This window comes from Tachysurus vachellii, chromosome 24 (genome assembly GCF_030014155.1).
Source record: "Tachysurus vachellii isolate PV-2020 chromosome 24, HZAU_Pvac_v1, whole genome shotgun sequence".
Lineage (NCBI taxonomy): Eukaryota > Metazoa > Chordata > Actinopteri > Siluriformes > Bagridae > Tachysurus > Tachysurus vachellii.
This window is the reverse complement of record NC_083483.1, coordinates 15,143,815-15,166,207: the sequence shown is the minus strand read 5'-3', so window position 1 is coordinate 15,166,207 and position 22,393 is coordinate 15,143,815. Positions and strand designations below refer to the sequence as shown.

Below are 22,393 nucleotides of genomic sequence, written 5' to 3'. Positions count from 1 at the left end.
TAAATTTCTCCTAATGAACTAAATAGACATGAACCAAAGGGTGATTTATTAACAAGACTTAGCTCTTGCTTTATTGAGACTTAACCATGTCCGTGTCTGTACTTATTCATTCGTGAATAAAAGGGATTACAGTAGATTAATAAACACAATCTTCACTCTCACATAGCAGAGAACTGTTTGTGTAGTCGTCATTGTGTATGAAAGCACATGGAGTGAGTGGATGACTTCAGTGAGTTACAGGTGTAGAAGGGAAGCAAAGTCTTATAAATCTAGACTTACAAATAATTTCCTTTTTATTTAGAAGTTACATCATGTGAACGTGATTCGTAGCAGCTAAATCTAAACCTTGATGTTTCCAAGGATTTATTGAAATATGAAAGAACTGTAAATTTGCACTTTGTGGTCAGCTTTTTGTACGTAAAGTGTGTGTGTGTGTGTGTGTGTGTTAAATGCTGTAGGATGTGTAACTGTGACCCAAAATCCTTTCCAGAGGAGAACTTTTAAAAGGTCGGTCTTTTCTCAGCACGTGTGTTGAACTTGTGATGTATGAAAGTGAACCGTAAAGTAAACACATCCTGAACAAGACGTTAAACACAGCCATGTTTTATTTCTGTTTAAATTTTTTATTCAAATCACAGTTAAAGTCTTTACAGCAGTGAAACTTAAAGCGTTAAATAAAAACTATTACAGAACTTGAACATGATCTGAAGACAGATTCACACACACACACACACACACATGTGGGCGCTTGGCATCATAACAAAGAAGCTTTGAGTTTAAAGTGTAAGTTATAAAATGATTTATTTACAAACTGGGAAATACACACACTTACACACACACACAAGGATCAGAAATAAGTGAACAGGGTCATAGTGTGTGTGTGTGTGAGAGAGAAGCTGCTTGATCTTCACTTCCCTTCCCATGCGTCATCTCGCTGCTTGGCTGCCAGTCGTTTTTGCTCTAAAGTGAAGCAGAAGGTGTAAAAAGTTACATTACTGTGTGTGAACACATTAAAAAAGGTGTGTGTGTGTGTGTGTGTGTTACCTCTGGCTTGCCGTAGCTTGTTCTTCTCGGCCTCGCGGTCCTCCCGGCTCTGCGTGCTCTTCACCCCGAGAGCGCTGGTGACCAGGCGCCGGGCGAGAGCCGCACTCGTCTGAGGACGCTCTTTAGCTGGGAGGAGATAATCTACAACACCGGGCTGTGCGTAAGTATTCACCCCTCAAGAATCTACACAAAAGAATAGCCCTCAATACTGAAGGGGATCCGTATATTTTGCAAAATGTCACACAAAAAGGCAGTGAGAGAGAAACTGTTAAATTTTTTCAGTCGCATCTAAGTTTCCCCTCAGGGTGATGCAGCTGATCTCCGTTTCAGCTGATTGCTGTGTGGTTAAACGTAACCTAAATAATCTCCATATACTGTACATACACCGTTCAAAAGGTGGAGGGGGTGAATATTTATGCACGGGAGGGATAGAGGGAGTACCTGAGGATGCGCGTGCTTTGGCTTTCGTGGCTGAGGAGGATTTGGAGAGAGGACGAACCTTCAGCATGGGGTGTTTGGTCCTCAAAGCATCTCGTGCTACACAAACACATAAAGGAGCAAATCATCATCCACACAAACTCATTCGAAGCTCTCATTTTATATACGACTGATGTATTTACTATCTGCGTCTGGGATTATTAGAGGTTTGTGTGTCACAGTAACGATTCATCATTCTACATCCTCTCCATGTGTCGTTGTGCAGCACATTGAACCAAACCGAGTAAACATCACTGCTGTAAAACACTTCAACGTCACACAGTGACACCTGCTGGTCAGATGTGCGCACAGCATGCAGGAGATCTACAGCTGAACTGACAGAGACGCCGCACAGCACTGAAGAGTCGCTTTAATCCAACTTTACTGACTTCACTGGGTATTGATTCATCATGTTAATGATGTGCAACTGAAATCACACTTAATTTATACTATTAACATCAACAGATGTTAATTAATCGAGATTTTAAGGCTTTGTGTGTGTGTGTGTGTGTGTGTGTGTGTGTATGTGAGTGGGTGAGTGCATGTGAGGGGTTTGAGTGTATGTGAGTGTATGTGAGGGGTTTGAGTGTGTGTGAGTGGGTGTGTGTGAGGGGTTTGAGTGTATGTGAGTGTGAGTGTGTTTGAGTGAGTGTGAGTGTGTGTGAGGGGTTTGAGTGTGTGTGAGTGTATGTGAGTGTGTGTGTGAGGGGTTTGAGTGTATGTGAGTGTGTTTGAGTGTGTGTATGTGACAGGTGTGAGTGTGTGTGTGTGAGGGGTTTGAGTGTATGTGAGTGTGTTTGAGTGTGTGTATGTGACAGGTGTGAGTGTGTGTGAGTGTGTGTATGTGAGGGGTTTGAGTGTGTGTGTGTGTGTGAGGGGTTTGAGTGTATGTGAGTGTGTTTGAGTGTGTGTATGTGACAGGTGTGAGTGTGTGTGTGTGAGGGGTTTGAGTGTATGTGAGTGTGTTTGAGTGTGTGTATGTGACAGGTGTGAGTGTGTGTGAGTGTGTGTATGTGAGGGGTTTGAGTGTGTGTGAGTGTACGTGAGGGGTTTGAGTGTGTAAGTGTGTGTGTGTTTTATATTGTGTGTTATACGGTGTTAATGTTCTGGACACATTGATTGTGTGTGGAAATGTTTTTAAAACTGACCTGCTATGGGACTAGAGAAGAGGCCGAGGGCGTGTGTGTCATCAATCCACTGTATATCAAAACCTTTCTGCCTGGAAAACACACACACACACACACACACACACACACACACACACACACTAGTACATGGCTTATTTAGGAAACCTGGACAGCAGGAAGGACTCAGTAAAATTGTACACAACGTACTGATATGAGCTGAAGGCTAGTACTAAATCCTCTGTTTTAAACTCGGTGGGAAACTCGTAGATCTCCACGATATGCGACAGCTCGTCCTCTCGCAGCTCCACCTCTTCGTCCTCCGGCGTCCAGTTATAGTAGTCGAACCGTGCCTCCTGTACAGACGTCTTGTTAAGCCCCGCCTTCTGAGAGATCTGAAACAGGAAGCAGGAAACGTGCTGAGAGACATCACACCAGAACACAGTGTAACTACACGGAGGGCTGTAAAGTTTTCTACCTCTTCCAGCAGGTGTGGGTTGAGACATTCTCCATCGTCTGTGAACAGAGAATCCCAGTTATCACCTTCCTCCTGCTCCTCTTCCTCCTGCAGGTTCTGCTGGGTTTCAGTAGTCGTGTGTGATACGATCACATCCCCAGAGGAATCTGTTCTCGTCTGTTCTACACTTTCCTTTTCCACACCTGGTTCTTCTTTCTCTTTTCTTCCTCCCTTCGAGCTCGGTCTGTCTTCTCCGTTTGTAAAGCCCTCGTCCCCCGATTCCTTCTTGTCCTTCTTGTTCTTGTTGTTGTATCTTCGGGCTTTATCAGTGTACCTTGGTCTGCCTTTGGGTTTCTTATCACCCCCTGTTTGGGGCTTTTCTCTGGACTGGGGCTGGTTTCCACCTTGTCGTCCCTTGGGTACATAAATCGCAGCGTCAGGCTTCTTATCTCGTGATGGAGCTGAAGGTTTGGGTTCTGACTCCAAATGGCTCGTTTCCTCCATCACTATATAGAAACACTGGAAAAGAAAATAAACCTACAGGTGAAAACACGGTATAAAGATCAGACACACAACATTCCTGCATTAACATATAAAAAAATCTGTATTACACAAATCAGTTTAAATGTTTAACAAACAACAACAATAATAACACAACAAAACACAATAACACACATATAATACACAGCAACACACAATAACAATACACATAATACACAGCAACACACAATAATAACACAACAATACACAACAAAACAACAACACACAATAATAACACAACAACACACAATAATACACAACTCACAATAACACACAACAAAACAACACCACACAGCAATACACAACACACAATAACACAACTCACAACAATACAACAACTCAACAATACAACACACAAACACACAACAAAACAACACACAGCAATACACAACAACACACTATAATACACAACAACACAGCAATACACAACAACACACAATAACACAACTCACAACAATACAACAACTCAACAATACAACACACAGCAATACACAACAACACACTATAATACACAACAACACAACAATACACAGCAATACACAACAAGACACAATAACACAACTCACAACAATACAACAACTCAACAATACAACACACTATAATACACAACAACACACAATAACACAACTCACAACAATACAATAACACAATAAGACATAACAAAACAACAACACACTATAATACACAACAACACAATAATACACAAGCAGATTAGCTCCACGCGCTAACATTAGCTAAAGATGCTCGTCATTGTCTCTCAGGAAATCGAAATAAATCACAAAAGCCTGACTGAAATACTGCACAGTTGTAGTTTAAATGTAATTCTGCGCTCATTCTAGTCTTTAAGCGGCACAGACACTTATTTCGTGCACAAACCTTGTAATACAAAGACGCCAAAATGTTGAAACCATAACCGGATGTTTTTGGTCGCCGCGCGATGACGTCATCACAAAAAAAAACCCTTCATGGGATTTGTAGTTTTTTATTTCTCATGACTAGCCTAGCTTAGCTACGTGGGGAAAAGGGCTTAAAGGTGCGGTTCACGATGTTTAAAAACTAATGTTGACATTTGAAATCACCAAAACAAACACGCCCCTAACCCAAATGGGTGTCACCCCTGTTTTTATAGCTCCGCCCCACACATACATACGTAACCCAGGCAACTATTATGGCAGAACCTGCTGGGGCAGATGACCGAGGGGATATTTTTATCAGTAAATGAACACAATGAGTAACACTATGGTAATACAGATGTGTTTTTGTAGTACTGTGTGTTGTAGCGTGAAAGGTTTAGCTCCGTTTTACACGGAAGACGTTCAGTTCTCTCCAGCGCTGGAAAGCTGATCCTATATTAACACGTCCTACTTCTTACCTTATCGTAAGCCTTTCTTCACTTTCTTTCTTTGTTTTTATCCTCCATGTCAATGTTAAAACCGCTTTCTGCTAATTTCACACATGCGCACTGAACACTCTCTCCGCCCATATTGACAAGACACGCCCCTTTCTGCTCATCGGCTACACGTTTGTTTTGTTTGTCGGTCCGACTCTGTTTTCTGAAGCATTTCTCAAACAACGTGCACCGCACCTTTAATATAGTTATCACATATACAAACTACTGAGATTATTTCAGAAACCGTATAAGAAGTCGCACAAAGCACAAAGCTACATCCATCTTTCTCTGATTATTTATTTGCTACCAATGGAGGCCAAAATGGTCGAATTGTAGTGCTAATTTTACTCTAAACCGTAAAGTATATGACAGAAGGATATAAAGTAAAAGTAAATAATCAATAATAATATAAATATAAAGTCGTGTATTCGAATGAAATATTAATGTTTACAAAGACGTGTCTCGTACACGCTCTAGTAATAAAGTCTATTCGTTTCCAATCTAAACGCAGCGCTTTGTGTCCAGAACAAGGCCGAATATCTAATCTCTGTATCTGATAAACATCTAAACAAGATTTTAATGAATCGTGTCTGTGACTAACAATGAAACAGGGCACAAAGCTAGGTCTTTTACATCTCTGCTCATTAAACACTTGACACAATGGTCTGATCCTGAGACAGAAGCTACAAATCAAGAAGAAACTTAAGGAGAATGAAGTTGTTGTGTCATAAGCTATGTTTATGTCAGAGAACTCAGGCTACGTTGATGTGACCGGACCTTCAGAATGAGTTCACGTCACCTTTTTGTGTCAGATGTCGGGTTTTTCTGCGTCACGTGTACGCTGGACTGTAGTAGGAGTCGGCAGATGATGTCATGTCACTAATTTGTGTATTCTCTGAAGAGTCAAAATGATCTGAATTGATCACAACACGTTAGATGAAGAAGGAAGATGTTGCGAAAACACTTTGAGATAGAACAGAAATGTCAGGTGATAATTTACAATAATCTGTTGCCTTTGTGGTGCAAATTGGTTGTCAGAATCAACGGCGATCAGAGATTGGACTTTTCAGGAACATCAGATCAGTCAGGTTTAGTTGATAGGGATTTTTGTGTATTCAGTTGAAACTCATTCAAACTCAAAGATGCGAAAGTAAAAACACTGAAATCGTTTTGGATTTAAAGAGAAAATTGCGTATATTTTGTTTCAAAGGAAAAAGCTTCGTATAAATTTAAAATTAAGAATAAACACACTGGGGGTCACGGTGGCTTAGTGGTTAGCACGTTCGCCTCACACCTCCAGGGTTGGGGGTTCGATTCCCGCCTCCACCTTGTGTGTGTGGAGTTTGCATGTTCTCCCCGTGCCTCGGGGGTTTCCTCCGGGTACTCCGGTTTCCTCCCCCGGTCCAAAGACATGCATGGTAGGTTGATTGGCATCTCTGGAAAATTGTCCGTAGTGTGTGATTGTGTGAGTGAATGAGAGTGTGTGTGTGTGTGTGCCCTGTGATGGGTTGGCACTCCATCCAGGGTGTATCCTGCCTTGATGCCCGATGACGCCTGAGATAGGCACAGGCTCCCCGTGACCCGAGGTAGTTCGGATAAGAGGTAGAAGATGAATGAATGAATGAATGAATGATTAAACACAGACGCAGCAACAGATTGTTCAAGTTCTTTATTGTTGTGTGCAGAGAAGCATGTGGCACAGTATCATATATGAACTTCTGTCTTTCCCTGTGTGTCTTTATCACGGTGCCGTAATCGTTAATTCGTGAGCTGTTTCTGTTTCACTTCTCGCTACACAACAGAGAAACAAGCTTCATGTTTCAGAGTGCAGGCTGTAATGAAACCCATCTACATATTTGCATAATCATGAGCCAGTTCTCTCGTTAGGGAATAGAAGCTTGTACGGAGGAGTAACGAGGGTTTGGCTAGTGGCAGTGTCAGGGCACGCTGAAGAGCTCACGTCTGACTAAAGTGAGACGTGTAGACTTCTGGATATGGCAGTGGAAGCTTTATGATGAGATGAGAGTATGATGAATGATCCTGTTCTACTCACATCTTTAATCCTGAGCTTCTCTAAACTAACCAGTCTTTGTCATGTCTTTATATCTCCTGATGATCACGATACATTGGCACTCCAGAGGTACGTGGCGTAGTTTCAGCGTGTTAGCGTGAGGAAGACCCGGAACTCTGTGGAAGCTCTAAACCAGGAATATAGTAAATAACACAACCTAAACTACAGCAAATCCGTATATTATAAACAATAAGATGCCCCAGATCATTAATCCCTTCCTCGGGACATCATAAATTCTAACCTTTAAGGGTTACGTGTTTTCCACTTTTGGAGGAACTTTTCAAGGTTATATGAAAAACTTATGTGATGTGATGAAAGTTCTAATTCTGAAAAGCTCTCTCCTTTTGCCTTCTGGGGGAACATTTAAATGTTCTATATTAATCCCCCAAATCCTTCCATGTAGAGCTTTTCCATTAGATTTCGTCCCTGAAAGGTTTTGTACTCCGGAACCTTCTAAAGGTTTACGCAGAACCCGACTCGAGTTTTTCTGTTGGAACTCCAGGGAGACGACTGTTTACAGGCTCTGTGTAATAAAACCTGCTCCAGATTGTCTCACTTTCTGAAACCGTCATCACTCTAAAAAAATAAAACCTCTCATTCTAAAGTGGGGAAATAAAAAAGGAAAAGTGGCTCAACAGGTTGAAGTGAGATCAGATTTGGTTTTTCTAGGTTAATAATAAATATCAGCACATCTACGTGGCTCTGACCCCGGAGTGGTTCTGCGTCTGACTCTTAACTGATATCGTCAACGTGCAGCTTCAAAATAAATAAATAAATAAATAAATGAATAAGGAAAAGTGCAAACATGGCCGACTCCTGACCCACTGTGGAAGACTCTCTTCTGCTCTGCATCAGGTCTACAGGCTGCTACATACAACACACAGGTGCAGAAGTGAAAATCATGCAAGTACTTGTGTTTGTGTGTGTGTGTGTGTGTGTATGTGTGTGTTTATGTGTGTCTGTGTGTGTGTTTATGTGTGTCTGTGTTTGTGTGTTTATGTGTGTCTGTGTTTGTGTGTTTATGTGTGTGTGTGTGTGTATGTCTGTGTTTATGTTTATGTGTGTGTGTGTATGTGTGTGTGTCTGTGTTTATGTGTGTTTATGTGTGTCTGTGTTTATGTGTGTGTGTTTATGTGTGTGTGTTTGTGTATATGTGTTTGTGTGTGTGTTTATGTGTGTGTTTATGTGTGTGTCTCTGTTTATGTGTGTGTATGTGTGTTTATGTGTGTGTTTATGTTTGTCTGTGTTTATGTGTGTGTGTGTGTGTCTGTGTTTATGTGTGTGTGTTTGTGTGTCTGTGTTTATGTGTGTTTATGTGTGTCTGTGTTTATGTGTGTGTGTTTATGTGTGTGTCTCTGTTTGTGTGTGTGTGTTTGTGTATATGTGTTTGTGTGTGTTTATGTGTGTGTTTATGTGTGTGTCTCTGTTTATGTGTGTGTATGTGTGTTTATGTGTGTGTTTATGTTTGTCTGTGTTTATGTGTGTGTGTTTGTGTGTCTGTGTTTATGTGTGTGTGTGTGTAAATGTAGTCTATTTCTCTGAGATGTGTGGAACTCCAGCGTATATGGATGACAAGGTAATAGAGGGTGTGTCCTGAGAAGCTCATGTTCAGTGATTGGAGGAGGGTCTGTGTGCAGATCTGATAAAACTCTGGCTCAGAGTAAACGGGCGTGGCTCATGGTAAACGGGCGTGGCTCATGGTAAACGGGCGTGGCTCATGGTAAACGGGCGTGGCTCATGGTAAACGGGCGTGGCTCAGAGTAAATGGCCATTCATCTGTCAGTAACACAAAGACTCACACCTGTAATATCATCGTGACCTTGTCACGTTATCTATAGAACCATTTTATCGAGTTATAAATATTAACTATCCAAAGAACCCTTGAGGAAGCGATTTAGAGACTGTAATGATATGTTAGTGTTGGGGTTCTGTGGCAGTGATGTGAAGCTTGATGTGAAAATGGACAAGTTCTAAATGTTCTCCAGTGAAGATCCTCCACCCGACTAGCAGTGAAGATTCCTGTCCCTTTAGAAATTCTAACACAGGAACCAAAAATGAAAATTAACTCCTGTTTCCTACTTGACGATTCCATATATGGACACGGAGCCACACCCACACCCGTGGTGCCACCTGCAGATGGACCGTGTTGGTGATTGGGATGTTTATGTCTTTTTTACTTGAAACACAGAATGTGTCTGGAACGCAAAAGTGTGTATATGTGTGCATGTGTGCATGTGTGCGTGTGTGTGTGTGTGTGTGTGTGTGTCGGGAAGACCATCATCGTCCACTGCTACTGGTGGTGCTGCTTCCTGAACTCGATCCACTGGAACCTCTGTCTTCGTAAATACTGATCTCAATCTGATCCACAAGTGTCAAGGCAACATACATAAACACACACACACACACACACACACACACACACACACACAGTGAGGAAGGATACAACTCTCATGCCCCTCTCTATAGGGTCAGTAATGAGGAGGCCTCTGGGAGCGTAGATCTTCTCATTCTGCTCCTGAATGTATCGGGAGATCTTTTTCAGGACCTACACACACACACACACACACACACACAGTAAGAAATAAAACAGGGTATTAAACAAGCTGGTGTTACACAGTACACACAGTCTACAATGTACTCTGACCCACACACACCTTTTCATAGCGCGTCTCCATGCAGAGGAAGATGAGGTAGGCTGTGATGCAGGCGAGGCAGCCCTCGAGGTAGGCGTGGCCTCCAATCTTCTCCGCCTCTGCATAGTAATTGTTCAGAGTCTTCACCGTGTCCTCGAACAGAGTCTTCTCAATCTGACCAATCACATAAGGGCTGAGTCAACCAGCCAATCAGACTAATGCATTTCTCTCTCTCTCTCTCTCTCTCTCTCTCTCTCTCTCTCTCTCTCTCTCTTTCTCTCTGTCACTCTCTCTGTCACTCTCTCTCTCTCTCTGCAGGTCATTTGTGTGTCTCTATATTCCTTTCTAACACTAAATTACAGATATCACAAATATTATTTAATTCCAGTTCTTTCAATTACAGAAGCTTGTGTGTGTGTGTGTGTGTGTGAGTGTGAGAATGTGTGTGTGTGTGTGTGTGTGTTTGTCTGTATGTGTATGTGTGTGTGTGTGTGTGTGTGTGTGTGTGAGAGTGTGTGTGTGTGTGTGTCTGTCTGTATGTGTGTGTGTGTGTGTGTGTGTGTGTGTGTGAGAGTGTGTGTGTGTGTGTGTCTGTATGTGTGTGTGTGTGTTCAGCACTGTTTAAACTTTGGGGAAATTTCTGAGAAAAAAATTTCTGAATATAGCAGCACCAAAACGAGCACAGTCTCTCTTACACAAACGCTTTTTTCCTTCTGTGTGTGTGTGTGTGTGTGTGTGTGTGTGTGTGTGTGTGTGTGTCTGTCTCACCCTGCTGTCCAGTTCAGAGGGGAATTTGGTCTGGAATTTGCAGACAGTTCCCTCAGTGTAATCTCTCTGGATAAAGACTTTATTAGCCAGAGATGCGCTGTGCCTCAGCTCCTGTAGATTATGGAACTTTACACACACACACACACACACACACACACACACACACACACACACACACACACACAGTGTCAGTTTATGCAGATTATCCATATTTTTTAAGTTTATGTTCTATGTTTCAGGATGCACAAAGCAAATGACAGTTTAATGTCACACATCATCAGTAACCCGACAGTGACATCATCAGTAACCTGACAGTGACATCATCAGTAACCCGACAGTGACATCATCAGTAACCCGACAGTGACATCATCAGTAACCTGACAGTGACATCATCAGTAACATGACAGTGACATCATCAGTAACCCGACAGTGACATCATCAGTAACCCGACAGTGACATCATCAGTAACCTGACAGTGACATCATCAGTAACCTGACAGTGACATCATCAGTAACATGACAGTGACATCATCAGTAACCTGACAGTGACATCATCAGTAACCTGACAGTGACATCATCAGTAACCCGACAGTGACATCATCAGTAACCCGACAGTGACATCATCAGTAACCTGACAGTGACATCATCAGTAACATGACAGTGACATCATCAGTAACCCGACAGTGACATCATCAGTAACCCGACAGTGACATCATCAGTAACCTGACAGTGACATCATCAGTAACCCGACAGAGACATCATCAGTAACCTGACAGTGACATCATCAGTAACCCGACAGTGACATCATCAGTAACCTGACAGTGACATCATCAGTAACCCGACAGTGACATCATCAGTAACCCGACAGTGACATCATCAGTAACCCGACAGTAACATCCAGAGGTGGGAGTAAGTCACACATGTGCAAGTCACAAGTAAGTCTCAAGTCTTAACCTTCAAGTCTCAAGCAAGTCCAAGTCATTTTTTGTGAGTCAAGTCAAGTCAAGTCGTAGCTTGAGTCAAGCAAGTCACTGGCAAGTCTTAATGTATATATTAAACAAAGTTAAATCTACAGTATTTATGGACTATGAGAGTTTTATTTGCAACAAAAATGATTATATGCATTTATTTTTAAAAGGTGTCCAAATACAGGTGAGTTGTAAATACAATAAAAATCTAAAAATGAATACAAATCAAAACTACATAGAATAAGATGTAAAGTAACTGAAATAAAGCCAACATAAAAGCATGAAAAGTTTCAATTTGCCTCAAACATGGCAGAAGACCATGGAAAAGACGGAACAGACATTCCCTTTTAATGGGACATGAACACATCCTTAAATTAGATCCTTCCTTTTTAACAACAGAATAACAACAACAATCAATCACGTCAATCAAAAAACGTAAATTATTGAATCACACAAACCTTGAAATGAATTAACTATTGGAGAAAGAGAGAGAGAGAGAGAGAGAGAGAGAGAGAGAGAGAGAGAGATGATTGAAGTGAGTGTAATTTATTAATTAAAGGGACAGTTCACCTAAAAATGAAAATTCTGTCATCATTTTCTCACCCTCATGATGTTACAAACCTGTATAAATGTCTTTGTTTTGATGAACACACATGTAGATATTTTGAGGACTGTTTATAACCAAACCATTTATGAACCCCATTCACTTCTATAGTGGGGAAACAAGAATACTATGGAAGTGAATGGGGCTCATGAAGAGTTTGGATAAAACGAATTTTTGTATTTTTGGGTGAACTATCCCATTAAATTGAATGTGTGTGCGTGTGCGTGTGTGCGCGCGCGCGCGTGTGTGTGTGTGTGTGTGTGTGTGTGTGCATCCCCATAAACGATCCATACGCTTTTCACACAAAGCCTAACACTGAAGACCAATTATAAGTGCTATTGTAAAACAGCTGACATTTCCACATAAACAGTGACCAAACATTTACACTACATTGCGCTTGCAAAAAAATTAATTTGATAGAATTTTGTCATCCAATTGTGAGCGATGTGGTCGCATTCTGCTGTTCTTCTCTTCTCCCGGTACCTGAACTTAATTATTTTTGGTGTAGCTCCTTCCATGTTTCGTCACGACTGTTAAGGTTTATTAGTTAGTGCGCGCGCTCCCTCTGCTTGTCTGCTGCGGCACGTGGTTAGATTTCGCTCTTGCGTGCGTTTAAAAACAGATTTAAAAACAAAATAGACAAAAAAGATAAAACAAAAACGAAAAACAAGTTATTTCGAGTCATTTAACTCAAGTCCGAGTCAAGTCTCAAGTCATGAACGTCAAGTCAAAGTCAAGTCGAGTCTTTTTTTAATATTTGTCAAGCAAGTCTCAAATTTGCGACTGAAGTCTGACTCGAGTCAAGTCATATGACTCGAGTCCCCCATCTCTGGTAACGTCATTAGTAACCCGACAGTGACATCATCAGAACCCTGACCCTGCTTTCCCAGCCTTGGTCCCTTTGCTGTTTCCATATCAGCCATCAGGTTGTGGTTGTGAGTGGTAATGAGAGCTCAGTGTGTGGTTAACATTACAGTTTACATCACAGCCATTAACACAGATGAAGCTCCACTTTCATTGTCAGTGTTAGGACTGTGACATCAGGATCAATGGTGAATGATGATCTCCTCAGAGTCTGGGGTTTAAAGTGCATCTCTGATTCAACATGCTGCTCATTACAGCTCTAAAAGCAAGACGCGAGTCCTTAACCACAAGCCCCTGACCTCCGATTGACCTCTGAGTGCCGCAGTCTCACAGCCACAGTGACGTTCACGATATCCAAACAACGTAGGAGCAACGAGACGTGATCTTTCTCCTAACTTCACCTTGTCCTTCACTGACGACACAGCAGGACACGCTGAAATCTAGAAACATGGTCACCGTGAAATGTCACTGTGTCACAAGTTAATCACTTGACTTCAGCAGGACGGCCATCTTGGAGAACCGGTATGAGTTTTTAGCTCGCTGAGGCTTGGTATCGTTTCAACACGTTTCTACAGATTATTGCATGAATTAAACATTAATATTACAGAGTGATGATGTGTGAAAGACAAGTGTGTTAACAACTTAATGCTGCTTTATTTAGGACAAAATCTAAAAAACTAAGATAACAAATCAGAACAAATATGTTTCAAAGACCACGACATTGATTCAGAACAAAGATTTGACTTGCAGCTGTGGTGAAAAAAAGAAAGAAAAATCAGTGGGACGCTAAACATGTGTGTTGAGTGACTTTGTTTGCATTAAAGAGGATTAGATTACATTAGATTAGATTAGATTAGATTAGATTAGATTAGATTAGATTAGATTAGATTCAACTTTATTGTCATTGTGCAAGGTACATGTACAGAGCCAATGAAATGCTAACTGCTCTGTACATGTACCTTGCACAATGACAATAAAGTTGAATCTAATCTAATCTAATCTAATCTAATCTAATATCACATGCCTTTGTTTCAGATCTAATCAGAATACTAACTGTATATGTACATCATCTTATATGATCTATAATGTCAGCAGACAGACGGCGTCTGTCAGGAAGCCGAGCCTCAGACTGTTAGTCCAGACTGTGAGATATGAGAGCTGGAGCGGAGCTAAAGCTAAATGTGATTAAGTCCTGCTGCTGATTTACTGCTTCACAGCTGCCCCATGACTAGGCTACATGCCGTAGCGGTCGAGTATGAAACCCGTCACGTGTGATGCATGCGAATGTTCCACTTTCTGTCTCTCTCGGTCTCTCTGAGCGTGTCGCAGCACCACTAAACGCTCCGGACTGTTGATACTTAAACGCTTCATTAATAATGGATGCAGAGCTGCTGCCGTCGGCCAAATTCTGTCCAAAACCACAACGGATCGATAACGCCCGAGGTGATACTGGTCTGAGGAGTCAATTCATAGCAGCATTCTCTCTACACACATACACAAACAGATGCAGTAAGACAGATCATCCTGAAGCTGTTATCCTGGTGTCTTTTGATTTATTAAGGCTTACACAGCCATCGTGTGTCCTCATGGCCTGATTCACCAAATGGGTTTTAATATGGAACAACAGTGTCACACGTCCGCTTGGTTTTCATTACCGTATTTCTGTAATATAATCAACCACCGCAGCAATATTAGTGACACAATGTGGACAATACAATACAATTTGTTTGATATGCAATAGAACTTTTATCCAGCAGTCATTCTGCTCTAAATTGCCAAATTCACGACTAAAGACCATCCCAAAGCATCACGGTTTCTCCATTGGTTCAGAAAAAGGACAAAGAACTGGGGTTTAAACTCCAATCAAATTAGTCCAAAGTGCCAACAGCAGCCCAATATCCATCAAGTCAAATCAAGCACTATTGATCCACGAACCATCGGAGTTCCACCATTTTGCTCAGATCAGTTCGCGAACATCAGGAGCTCCGTGCATCTCTAACAGAAGAATCCAAACCGAGGTTTAATCACACACACGTCACGGGTCCGCCATCGAGGGTCTTCTACCGCAAATTCGTGCAATCGGAATCAGCAAGTACAGACCGATATCTAACAACAAACCTCAAGGATCTGTTAGCGAGGTCAAGAGCACCAGTTGTTTATGGTGTAAATAAACAAGAGCAGGATGATCTTTAATCAGGAATGTTACAGGCGCTCCACTGGGATCTCAAACACCAACATCCCGTTTCTATTAGAGTTATATAAAGCCATATTTATATACAAAGCAACAATTTGACAACACACACACACACACACACACACACACTACTTGATAGCAAATCAATCACACAACCTGGTTATAACCATGACAGGTTATTTGCTGATTAAATTCCATTAAGCTCTACATATTTGGTGCATTTCTCTGTCTATCTCGTGTTCATCACTAATCAGAGATCTGAGGGATAAAAAACGAGACCGTCCTGCTCAAGGTTACACCACGGGACGTCTGCTGGGATCTATTAAAGCACAAAGAAGTTATTCAACACAACGGATTAAAAAACGAGTTAAAAAAAAAAAAATAATACAAATCTTAGTTTCGTTCCAGCAGCCATTAAGTAAAAGCAGCTACAAAACAACACAGAACCGGAAAGCGTTTGCGCGCGCGCTTACAGACTGGTGACAGTAGGGCAGTGTGGTTCTCCCGGTGGCTGTCCGCGGTGCTGAAAGCATTACCGAGCTGTTTGCTTTTATTACGTGATTTACTTTGAGGGAAAAAAACAACAAACACCGAATAAACAAATGTATAAATTCCGAAACTCCACAGAAATGTAGAATGTGTAAGTGCTGAGCTTGGACGCGCTTTATCCTCTTTGATGTCCCAGCTCGGCTGCCACGTCACAACCCCCCCACACACACACACACACACACACACACACACACACACACGGACAGGACGCCAGCATAGCGAGCACGCGCCATATCTTTTCTTTTAAAAATAAATAAATAAACAAATACATAAATGGAAAACACACGTGCCCAAAATAAATAAATACACGCAGCGTAACAATATTGTAAATCTACTTAGTGTCCATTTATCTGTATACCTTACATTTAAAGGTGTACAATATTCACCTGGTAAAGGTACAAACAATATAACACGTGTACACCTTTATATAACAATATAGCACGTGTACACCTTTACTATAACAATATAACACGTGTACACCTTTATATAACAATATAACACGTGTACACTTTTACTATAACAATATAACACGTGTACACCTTTACTATAACAATATAACACGTGTACACCTTTACTATAACAATATAACACGTGTACACCTTTACTATAACAATATAACACGTGTACACCTTTACTATAACAATATAACACGTGTACACCTTTACTATAACAATATAACACGTGTACACCTTTATATAACAATATAACACGTGTACACCTTTACTATAACAATATAGCACGTGTACACCTTTACTATAACAATATAACACGTGTACACCTTTACTATAACAATATAACACGTGTACACCTTTATATAACAATATAGCACGTGTACACCTTTACTATAACAATATAACACGTGTACACCTTTACTATAACAATATAACACGTGTACACCTTTATATAACAATATAACACGTGTACACTTTTACTATAACAATATAACACGTGTACACCTTTACTATAACAATATAACACGTGTACACCTTTATATAACAATATAGCACGTGTACACCTTTACTATAACAATATAACACGTGTACACCTTTACTATAACAATATAACACGTGTACACTTTTACTATAACAATATAACACGTGTACACCTTTACTATAACAATATAACACGTGTACACCTTTACTATAACAATATAGCACGTGTACACCTTTACTATAACAATATAGCACGTGTACACCTTTACTATAACAATATAACACGTGTACACCTTTACTATAACAATATAGCACGTGTACACCTTTACTATAACAATATAACACGTGTACACCTTTACTATAACAATATAAAACGTGTACACCTTTATATAACAATATAACACGTGTACACCTTTATATAACAATATAGCACGTGTACACCTTTACTATAACACCTTTACTATAACAATATAACACGTGTACACCTTTACTATAACAATATAGCACGTGTACACCTTTATATAACAATATAACACGTGTACACCTTTACTATAACAATATAACACGTGTACACCTTTATATAACAATATAACACGTGTACACCTTTACTATAACAATATAGCACGTGTACACCTTTACTATAACAATATAGCACGTGTACACGTTTATATAACAATATAACACGTGTACACCTTTATATAACAATATAACACGTGTACACCTTTATATAACAATATAACACGTGTACACCTTTATATAACAATATAACACGTGTACACCTTTACTATAACAATATAGCACGTGTACACCTTTACTATAACAATATAGCACGTGTACACCTTTACTATAACAATATAACACGTGTACACCTTTATATAACAATATAACACGTGTACACCTTTATATAACAATATAACACGTGTACACCTTTATATAACAATATAACACGTGTACACCTTTATATAACAATATAACACGTGTACACCTTTATATAACAATATAACACGTGTACACCTTTATATAATAATATAACACGTGTACACCTTTATATAACAATATAACACGTGTACACCTTTATATAACAATATAACACGTGTACACCTTTATATAACAATATAACACGTGTACACCTTTACTATAACAATATAGCACGTGTACACCTTTACTATAACAATATAGCACGTGTACACCTTTACTATAACAATATAACACGTGTACACCTTTATATAACAATATAACACGTGTACACCTTTACTATAACAATATAACACGTGTACACCTTTATATAACAATATAACACGTGTACACCTTTATATAACAATATAACACGTGTACACCTTTATATAACAATATAACACGTGTACACCTTTATATAACAATATAACACGTGTACACCTTTATATAACAATATAACACGTGTACACCTTTATATAACAATATAACACGTGTACACCTTTATATAACAATATAACACGTGTACACCTTTATATAACAATATAACACGTGTACACCTTTATATAACAATATAACACGTGTACACCTTTATATAACAATATAACACGTGTACACCTTTATATAACAATATAACACGTGTACACCTTTACTATAACAATATAACACGTGTACACCTTTACTATAACAATATAGCATCCTAGTGACAACAAAACACACTAAATTGCCCTTTTTCACAGACTGTATGTTACTCCATTGTGGTGTTCAGTGCATGTGCATGTGCATATTCATCTGTATATTATATTCATAATACACACACATCTGTAAATTACAGTTTATAGTAATAACGATTATATTTTGTTACAGCACACATCCTTCTGTAAATCTGTATATTATGTCCATAGTACACACACACACATCTGTAAATGACTCCTATATTACCATTTTATTTAACTTATTTAACTCTTATAAACACTGTATATCCTGCACTTTCTACTATTGCACTCTGGTTAGGACCTAAACTGCATTTCGCTGCCTTGTACTTGTACATGTGTAATGACAAATGACCATCAGCTAAGTAGGCCGAGGACAATTCAAGAAAACGATACCTACTATAATCAAATTATACTATATATTACACCAGTGTGACAAGGAAAAACTACAGATATTTCTCCTGTGCCTGTAATTAGTATGTGCTGATCTTAACGTGTCCATCATGTACAATCGTTTTTAAAGATAAACTTTCAGGTTGCATCACAAGGTACAGAGATGTTATGCTTGAAGTTAGGACCTGAGCTACTGTATTGTGTAGTAGATCAACTTTGGTGTGTGTTTTTTATATTAATGCAGTAATCATGACTTAATCATGACAAATCGAGACTAAAACAAATCGAGACTCAATCGAGACTAAAACATTGCAGGTTTGGTGAATGAAACAGCGTTGACAGATGAAGGAGGCTGCAGAGGTTTCAGCTCAGCTGTGTTTCTACACTTCAGTGTCATCTTCTGATCGTGAAAGACACCAAAGCTTTAGCTTAGTCTAAAATCCAGTGTAGGAACACTGTAGGCTTTTCTGTCTGAACGCTAACGACACGTTAAACGCTGCAGGACTGAGATGAAATCTGAGAGGAGATCAAAACAGATTCTTACCTCCGTCGCCATGTTGCCATGCAACCGATCGCTAAATCGGTTTTAACGGGTCACGCGGGCGACAGACTGCAGCCAGAGGATGAACGGATAGATGGATGAACTGAGAGAGAGAGAGAGAGAGAGAGAGAGAGAGAAGGGTGGAGGGGTGGTGGAGGGCGTGTCTTTAAAATCCAGCACGAAGGCATCTGGATGCGTCACAATCCGATCAGTGCGTCCTGCTGAGGCGCCTTCACCATCTAGGCCACTTCTAAAGCTCTTCAGTGATGCATCCTACAATCCTTTGCACTTTCTCACAGGATTATAAGGATGTCGCTCACTGCCTTGTTCCTAAATGATTTAGTTATAGACACACTGTATATGTCAAAGATAACGTGCAAGAAAGGATCTCTGTGTAAGAACAAGCAGAAGAGAAGAAAACTACAGCGTGATGTGGACTTTGTGACAGAGATGGTGGACTCGAGTCGTATGACTTGACTCGAGTCAGACTTAAGTCGCAAATTTGAGACTTGAGACTTGCTTGAGAAATATTAAAAAAAGACTCGACTTGACTTTGATTGACTTTCATGACTTGAGACTTACTTGTGACTCGCACGTGTGTGACTTACTTGTGACTCCCACGTCTGCTTTATGATCCATCAACAGATTTAGGGGTGATATCTGATGCACGTGTAACATTTGTTCCGAATGTAGATAAATAATGAAGAATAAAAAGAAGAAGAAGAAATGATATATAATCACATGCACACATGCAGCTGTTAGTATCTGGGGAAATAAGACAGAAATAAAACTCCTGATGATGTGATATAGTGATATAGTGTTCATGGTGCTATTGTGTAGGTGATAATTGGATGAATGATTACAGCTGTTTGTGTGTGTGTGTGTGTGTGTGTGTAGGTGGAATGTGTGCGTATGTGTGTGTTGTGTGTGTGTGTGTGTAGGTGGAATGTGTGCGTATGTGTATATGTCTGTGTGTTGTGTGTGTGTGCTTGTGTGTGTAGGTGGAATGTGTGCGTATGTGTATACGTGTGTGTGTAGGTGGAATGTGTGCGTATGTGTATATGTGTGTGTGTGTGCTTGTGTGTGTGTGTAGGTGGAATGTGTGCGTATGTGTATATGTGTGCGTATGTGTTTATGTGTGTGTGTGTGCTTGTGTGTGTGTGTAGGTGGAATGTGTGCGTATGTGTATACGTGTGTGTGTGTAGGTGGAATGTGTGCGTATGTGTGTACGTGTGTGTGTGTGTCGGTGGAATGCGTGCATATGTGTATACATGTGTGTGTGTGTAGGTGGAATGTGTGCGTGTGTATACGTGCGTATGTGTATACATGTGTGTGTGTGCAGGTGGAATGTGTGCGTATGTGTATACGCGCGTGTGTGTGTGTAGGTGGAATGTGTGCGTATGTGTATACGTGTGTGTGTGTGTAGGTGGAATGTGTGCGTATGTGTATACATGTGTGTGTGTGTAGGTGGAATGTGTGCGTATGTGTATACATGTGTGTGTGTGTGTGTAGGTGGAATGTGTGCGTATGTGTATACGTGTGTGTGTGTAGGTGGAATGTGTGCGTATGTGTATACGTGTGTGTGTGTGTAGGTGGAATGTGTGCGTATGTGTATACATGTGTGTGTGTGTGTGTGGGTGGAATGTGTGCGTATGTGTATACATGTGTGTGTTTGTAGGTGGAATGTGTGCGTATGTGTGTTGTGTGTGTGTGTGTGTGTGTGTGTGTGTGTGTGTGTAGGTGGAATGTGTGCGTATGTGTATACATGTGTGTGTGTGTAGGTGGAATGTGTGCGTATGTGTATATATGTGTGTGTGTGTGTGTGTGGGTGGAATGTGTGCGTATGTGTATATATGTGTGTGTCCACGTTCTTTAACAGTTTGGTGTGTGACGTCTCTCTGTAGGTCTGTTTGGCTCTGAAGGAGCTACGAGAGCAATGGGCCGTCTACAGGAATCAATGCATTCAGAGCTTCAGCAGCAGCCCACCTGCTACAGGTAAAAAACACTCACTCACACACACACACACACACACACACACACACACACACACACACACACACACATTTATCAATGCTCAGAACACTGTAAATACATCAGCTGAAAAGTTGATCAATATCTTTGTGTTTTCTCGTATTGATTATCGTAACACTTTGCTGGTCGGGGTCTCGATCGCTACCCTAAATAAATTACAGCTGGTTCAGACTTCAGCCGCCCGAATCCTGACTGGAACCAGGACGAGAAATCACATACTCCGGTCTTGGAGTCCTTACATTGGCTCCCTGTCAGATTTCAGGTGGATTTTAAAGTTCTTATGCTTACCTACAAAGCTTTGAATGGTTTGTCTCCTCACTACCTTACTGAGCTTTTAGCCCCCTACACACCTGTGTGTGTTCTCCGGCCTTTTAATCGTCCCACAGACCCGTTTAATATCTCTGGGTGATGGGGCATTTTCTTCTGTAGCTCCAAGACTCTGGAAATCCTGCTTGTTCGGATCAGGTGAGCAGAATCCCTTAGTGTCTCTAAATCCTCCCTTAAAGCTTATATCTTTAGGGTAGCTTTTAGTTTAAATTGATTTTTTTAACTTACTTGTTTTGATAGTATGTTTTTATTTGGTGTGTTTTTATATCTTACTATTTTAACGTATTATTTGTATAATTGTGTGTTTCCTTTTTCTTCTGTAAAGCACTTTGAGATGCTACTTTTAAAGGCGCTATAGAAAATAAAGTCTATTATTATTATTATTATTATTATTATTATTATCCATCCATCCACTTGTGCATTTTCTGTAGCATTTATCTTACACAGGGAACCTCCACGATGGGTTTGACCCCATCACAAGGCACAACCACAGACAAACAATTTAAAGAGACCAATCAGGTTCAGCGTGTCTTTGGACTGAGGGAGAAAACTGGAGAACCCTGAGGAAACTCCACACACACACACACACACACACACGCACACACACACACACGTTCACACACTACACCATCTTAGACGTACAAGTTTCTTAAACAAACACATATTTTTTTTAACTTCCTATATTACTACGCAACCAAGAGACGACTGTCACCACGGTTACACCAGTAAAAGCAAAAGTGTTTCCTCCCCAAGACCGTGTGGCTGAGACTCATTTGAATAGCGATGAATAGTTATGAACGATTAATCGGTCAGTTAATAATGA

At 40.4% G+C, this 22,393-nt stretch overlaps 2 protein-coding genes across 2 annotated transcripts; both read right to left on the bottom strand.

Annotated features, from left to right (window-relative positions):
• Positions 1 to 587: 587 nt before the first annotated feature.
• On the bottom strand, positions 588 to 4,669 carry r3hcc1l (R3H domain and coiled-coil containing 1-like). The gene is made up of 7 exons (XM_060860556.1): positions 4,519 to 4,669; positions 3,124 to 3,621; positions 2,856 to 3,040; positions 2,670 to 2,740; positions 1,486 to 1,581; positions 1,045 to 1,185; positions 588 to 960 (listed from the first exon to the last, which is right to left on the bottom strand). Exons 2-7 carry the CDS (start codon positions 3,604 to 3,606, stop codon positions 908 to 910), a joined length of 1,029 nt encoding a protein of 342 aa, XP_060716539.1. The 5' UTR covers positions 3,607 to 3,621; positions 4,519 to 4,669; the 3' UTR covers positions 588 to 907.
• Positions 4,670 to 6,768: 2,099 nt separating this feature from the next.
• Positions 6,769 to 19,336, bottom strand: golga7ba (golgin A7 family, member Ba). The gene is made up of 5 exons (XM_060860577.1): positions 19,216 to 19,336; positions 10,505 to 10,630; positions 9,758 to 9,910; positions 9,547 to 9,648; positions 6,769 to 9,461 (listed from the first exon to the last, which is right to left on the bottom strand). The coding sequence occupies exons 1-5, from the start codon at positions 19,225 to 19,227 to the stop codon at positions 9,381 to 9,383; spliced, it is 474 nt and encodes a 157-aa protein (XP_060716560.1). The 5' UTR covers positions 19,228 to 19,336; the 3' UTR covers positions 6,769 to 9,380.
• Between the last annotated feature and the right edge of the window lie 3,057 nt (positions 19,337 to 22,393).

Coding starts and splice junctions, on each gene's coding strand:
- r3hcc1l (XM_060860556.1), bottom strand. CDS start 3,606: ATGGAGGAAACGAGCCATTTGGAGTCAGAACCCAAACCTTCAGCTCCA. Junction 1,186..1,485: donor CAAAGCACGCGCATCCTCAG/GTACTCCCTCTA, acceptor CCGGTGTTGTAG/ATTATCTCCTCCCAGCTAAA. Junction 961..1,044: donor CAAGCTACGGCAAGCCAGAG/GTAACACACACA, acceptor GCTTCACTTTAG/AGCAAAAACGACTGGCAGCC.
- golga7ba (XM_060860577.1), bottom strand. Junction 9,911..10,504: donor CCTCTGAACTGGACAGCAGG/GTGAGACAGACA, acceptor GTGATTGGTCAG/ATTGAGAAGACTCTGTTCGA. Junction 9,649..9,757: donor TGGAGACGCGCTATGAAAAG/GTGTGTGTGGGT, acceptor GTGTGTGTGTAG/GTCCTGAAAAAGATCTCCCG.